The sequence below is a fragment of the Ylistrum balloti genome, unplaced genomic scaffold (assembly GCF_031769215.1).
Source record: "Ylistrum balloti isolate Yb309-2 unplaced genomic scaffold, AGI_CSIRO_Ybal_v1 Utg370234, whole genome shotgun sequence".
Classification (NCBI taxonomy): domain Eukaryota; kingdom Metazoa; phylum Mollusca; class Bivalvia; order Pectinida; family Pectinidae; genus Ylistrum; species Ylistrum balloti.
In genome coordinates, this window is record NW_026782192.1 from 338,298 (window position 1) to 344,368 (window position 6,071).

General features: G+C 33.1%; 1 protein-coding gene across 1 annotated transcript; it reads right to left on the minus strand.

Annotated features, from left to right (window-relative positions):
• Positions 1 to 466: 466 nt before the first annotated feature.
• On the minus strand, positions 467 to 5,538 carry LOC132552056 (uncharacterized). Its single transcript, XM_060216196.1, has 2 exons — positions 5,457 to 5,538; positions 467 to 769 (listed from the first exon to the last, which is right to left on the minus strand). The coding sequence occupies exons 1-2, from the start codon at positions 5,496 to 5,498 to the stop codon at positions 467 to 469; spliced, it is 345 nt and encodes a 114-aa protein (XP_060072179.1). The 5' UTR covers positions 5,499 to 5,538.
• Positions 5,539 to 6,071: the final 533 nt, after the last annotated feature.

Sequence of the window (6,071 nt, forward strand, 5' to 3'; positions counted from 1 at the left end):
CTAAGCCTTAATTTAGCCCATTTTAAATTATTTTAAATTGTACTTAATAATTGTTTGAATGGAAGCCCCCTTCTTGAAAAATTAAATACACAAATTTGTATTAGTAATTTATTGTTTTGTACATCCTAGTATCAACCTGAAATAAATTTTAATATACAACGTAGTTTTAACAGATTCAATTTATCACGAGGCAAGAAAAAATCTTCATAATTAAAAGAATTAATTCCCATATAATGAACAGACCGTATTTTAGCAATATGCTTACAATGATATTCTTGTTAAAGTTCTAGACTTGTACAGCACGCACGTTTTCTGTTCAGAAACACATACACACAGTATATATCCTCAGTAATAATTTTAGTCGCAACATCGGCTTAATTTAGAAAGCCGAATAAAAACCAAGTAATGATATTATCGGATTTCCTGGCTAAGAGCGTGATTGTTAAGGGTGTCGATTTGGGCAGCTTCAAACCGGAGAAGGTGTGTGTATTTGACACCACACCTCGCATTCCGTGAACTCCGCACGGCACTCCATTTCACAAGGCAAAAGTAGCAGTCGTTCATGTACTTCCTTCCGACAGGCAGTCATACAGACGTGGAGTTCCAATTTGCAATCCACACAACAAGACACAATGCGAATGTTACGGTTCAGAATATTATCGTCATTGACATCATCACACTGTGGTTTACTGCTAGCCAGAACCCCGGAGTGGTACCACACACAGATGAGAAGCACGGCCAGAACTTGGTTCTTATTCGTTCTTGAAACCTGCAACAGATTCTTATTTTAAAAATATCTTCTATAACATCTTTTTTAGATTCAACGGTCGTGTTTATTTCATCATCATCAACTTGTTGAAAACATACAATTTACAAATGATATTACATAATATGCATTCAAGAATAGCCGTGCATATATCATCACAATCAACTAATGGATACATCGACAACAACAAATACAGCGTTATTAACATAACTAGAAATCACTACAATATATATTTGTCATAATCTGATAATTTACACACGGATTGGTTAATATAGATATGAGCTATGATAATCATTATATCAATGATGGTCGTACTTTGTCTAAAACATATATCGTTATAGTTTACGAAGATCGTTTATGTTATCGACACTAAGCAATTGTATAAGTTTACACATAGAAGGAATTCGCCAATAAGATGGTTTTATATATTTGATTCTTCAATTTCGGTCATTCCTGCATATCAAAATAAAATGATATTAATATTCGGTGTCTAAATTACAACACGGACAAAGTTCTCGCTCTCTCGGTATCTTCTATAACATTTCTAATGAGAAAACTTGATTTAATTAACTTTTCCAAAAGTTGAAGCATTGGTTTGTGTAAGTGTTTAGTCTTCTACCGAACATTTCATTCTAACTGAATCACAAAGAAACAAGATGGAGATGTATTCAGTGACGGGATAGAGTGCATGATACGATCTCGAAAAATGGCGTTTGTCCTTTTGATTAAGGCTAAATGCGTTATCTAGCCAGTGATATGATATTAATTAAAATTCTATTATTTCTTCACTATTATCAGAAGGCTGATAAGAAGCCTTCTACGAAAATACCAACATGTCAACATAATCATAATCCAAACTCAAATTCTATAAAACTAGGTCAATAACAAGAAAATATCAACATGTCAACATAATCATAATCCAAACTCAAATTCTATAAAACTAGGTCAGTAACAACAAAATCCCAACATGTCAACATAATCATAATCCAAACTCAAATTCTATAAAACTAGGTCAATAACAACAAAATCCCAACATGGCAACATAATCATAATCCAAACTCAAATTCTATAAACAACAAAATACCAACATGTCAACATAATCAAAATCCAAACTCAAATTCTATAAAACTAGGTCAGTAACAAGAAAATCCCAACATGTCAACATAATCATAATCCAAACTCAAATTCTATAAAACTAGACAGTAACAACAAAATACCAACATGTCAACATAATCATAATCCAAACTCAAATTCTATAAAACTATGTCAGTAACAACAAAATCCCAACATGTCAACATAATCATAATCCAAACTCAAATTCTATAAAACTAGGTCAATAACAACAAAATCCCGACATGGCAACATAATCATAATCCAAACTCAAATTCTATAAACAACAAAATACCAACATGTCAACACAATCATAATCCAAACTCAAATTCTATAAAACTAGGTCAGTAGCAAGAAAATCCCAACATGTCAACATAATCATAATCCAAACTCAAATTCTATAAAACTAGGTCAGTAACAACAAAATACCAACATGTCAACATAATCATAATCCAAACTCAAATTCTATAAAACTAGGTCAGTAACAACAAAATACCAACATGTCAACATAATCATAATCCAAACTCAAATTCTATAAAACTAGATCAATAACAAGAAAATACCAACATGTCAAATATACGCATCTCATCTCTCATGCAAAGAGAGGCTTTTGAATAAACATAGCTGTTAATAGGGCTTTTAAAAAAATATGGGGCAAAAATCAATTGTTTCTATAGTCTTTTGATGGCATGGTATACATGAAAGATACACCATGTTCCTTCAGCACGATAGATCAGAAAGGGTCAGTGCGTTTGTTACTCTGTCCCTTATTGGACATATTTAATTAATATGGTTCCTTGTCAAGCTTAACGTGTTTGTGGAGAGTAATGAACAAAGGTCGCTCGATGAGATAAATTATTGATTTATTGATAATTTTTTTATTGGATAGCTGTCCTCCTAACTTTACAACATTGAAATAATCTTGATATCTAAGCATATGAAAGTCGATTCCTGAAAACATCCTGCTCTATCTAATACATCAATAAAGACATGCAATATGGTGAAAACAATACAGTGATGGTATATAGGTGTACATATTCATTATAGAAGTATTTCTTCTTAAATGCCTTTGTAAATATTGTCCATGAGAATCCGCCTTTGTATTTCTTATATTTCCTGGTTAATTGCACAAAGTATCTACATTATACATCAAGAAATAATCACCATTACAACATAATCATAATCATAAATTCCACAAAATAAGGACAAAATAGGAAAAAAGTAAGGGTTACACGGAGGCTCCTGAAAAAGGACAAGGGGAGAAGGACTAGATGTTTCGCAAGGGTTAGTGTCTTCTGCTTCATCGACGACACCTGCCATGTCAATCTTGGTCAATCCAAGTTAATAATGTCACATTCTCAAATGAGAACAAGGTCTACAACACGTCCAGCTTCATATCACGCAACGGACCAAAATTTTCATTTTTCTATATTTAATTTCATTGATTGAATAGTAAGTATCACGTGACGAGTGAACAAGTGGAGTATACCGATTCCTATATATTATGACGTTACCAAGAATGCATTTTTCATGTCAATGAATTTTTTTGAAAGGTGATAATGGTAAATGTATTGAATAACATGAAAAGCCTATATACATGTTCTCCATTAAAACAGAAAAGCTTTTATACATGTACTCCATGGATGGTTTATGGAGTAGAACAATACTAACCAATACAACAGGTAGTTTATGAAAACATTCGATGAATTATTATTATTACAATCTTAACGGTCCGTCAACATATAAAGGTAATTAAGGGGATTAAGGACATAATCCGGTAAAACACACAGCGATCCAAAGAGGAAATAACATCACTCAAACTTAAAGGTAAAAGACAAATGTTTAATCAAAAATTGTATGGTTATATTATCAAAAAATATCAAAATGGCACATCATAGTATATTATATAGACCAACATCATTCATATAATCAAGAATTAAATAAATCTCAACAGATTAAAAAAGGGGATTTTAGACGTATAATGTAACGATAAAAAATTTTCGAGTTGACAGAAAATCAATGCAGTCCAATAAAACATGTTAAATGGTGAATGAAGCATCACATTATATGCACTGAGGATTATCTTTGTAGGAGTGATATTATGTGATTGGATTCCAGGTACCAAATTAATCTGGAATTAATCATTCGCTTTAGAGCTTTAAAACGCAACTCGTGAGCGATATTGGGCGGTAACTAAAGGGATCTATCGTATATTTACCCTGTTAGGGACATTATACGATTTAAAAGTATAATTAAAAATATCTAATGATGATTCTGGTAGATGTTTTAGGAATGGATAGCAAATATCATCAGGTCCTGTCGCAGAGTCATGCGATTTTTTTCAACGATTCCCGACGTTCTTACATTGAGAAAGGTGGATGATAAGTTTTATTGTTTTTCGGAAGAGAATTTCAACTTTGTTTTTTCTCTAATGGTCTTAAAGCTTTGAAAATATTTTGGAATGATTATGTGCAAACAAATGTTTAGAAGAAAGCAGATCCTAAAGTATTTTCAATATCAAATTTCGTTTTGGCTAATTTTCCATTTGTTTTCAGATGTCCTATTGTTTGAATTTGAATTTGAATTTCAATTGTTCCTATTGTTTCGAATGATATTACATGATATTTCCTATAGCTTTATCACAATCTTCATTAATCCAAGGTGTTTTTTGTTGTGGTGGTTTTTTTGGACTGCGGTATTCCTTCTTCGGCTATATCAAGAAGTTTGGTAGTAAAGAATTATATCAGGTCTTCTAATTTCAGGAAATAATTGGTGTTGAGAATTTTGGAATTGAGATGTTCAAATTTACTTCTTTATCTGCTTTATATATTCCAATGTGGTACATGATCGCTCTCTTTGGATCCACAATTCATCAGAAATATTGGAAAGCGGTCGCTTCCACAGATATCGTCATGCACCGTCCATTCGAAATCGAATATCAAGGATGGATGCCGTGATATCAAATCAAGGTTCGAGAATGTTCCGGAAGAGGGATGCTTATAAATAGGAAATTTATCATTGTAAAGACAAAGGTCATTTTCAAATATAAAATTTTCAATTTTTGTCCCTGTATCATTAGTGTCGAGTGAACCCCAAAGGTTGTCACACAAAAGTATGAATGGGCGAGGCAGTTGCGATAGGAGTTCGTTCATCACCGTAGAGTAACTACTTGGTCAACATTCATCTCTTTACCAGGAAGGTCTCCTACTTCACCGCCTTGTCAATCCAAGTGGATTTTTAACTGTGATCCACTAATTCTTTAAAGGAGTCGCCTAATCGAGGGTGTGGGTGTGGGTGTGAGGGGGGGTGGGGGGCTCATTTGCAAAATCAGGTGTTTCTCCTGCGTACCTTCTACCAACGGACATTGAGGAGACAAGTGTAGATAATGTTGTCTTAATGGTAACACTCTGGATATCGATTTTTTTCTTACCTGCTCTTTCTGTGTTTTATTTACCACATTGGTCATATATTATTGAAATTCAAACTCAAATCCCCGAAAAAGATGTGCTTTACATGGAGGCGAAGGTTTATCAAATTTCATCAAAGATTGATGACGATAGAGAGCTGAAAAAATAATTACCGTAACATTGACCTTGAAAATATCATTTGTCCGAGATACCATGGTGCTTTTTTGATGAGATATTGAATCACAATCCGAAAAAAGAAGACAATATAGTGCTGACGAGGATTTCCTAAAAAAAATAAACAAAAATAAAACAACAAAAATAACACTAACCCTAACCCTGAAACTGGAATTTGCCCGAGATATTAGTATGGTTAAAGAGAGTGATGTTGGTTCAAATTTCACTAAGAAATAAATCCACTAGCCCGCTTATAGGATTTTCCGAAAAGATTAACAATGACCTTGACATCCCTGAAACTGGAATCTGAGAAAATATAGTCTTTTATGATTCTGTGATAGAAACCCCCTAAAGAAATGAAGCTGTTCATGGTAAGGCATTTATAAATTAAAAAGTAACGGTGACCTTGATCCTAGAACCCTAAATTCGTATATATATATATACAACAGTCCATTATACAATACAAGTATGTGAAGTTGGATCTCGCTAGGTGATAATGTGTTACCTGATGTACGGGAACATCCCTGTATCAGATGTAAACTGATAAACAAGAACCTGTGTATTGGCTGTATCCAGTGTGAAGTGTATACTTAAACTATACATTAGCGGTGTAA

Excerpts from the sequence above, each read along its gene's own strand:
- LOC132552056 (XM_060216196.1), bottom strand. The coding sequence starts at position 5,498 with ATGGTATCTCGGACAAATGATATTTTCAAGGTCAATGTTACG. Across the intron at positions 770-5,456 it reads TTTTCAAGGTCAATGTTACG|GTTTCAAGAACGAATAAGAA; the intron begins GTAATTATTTTT and ends AATCTGTTGCAG.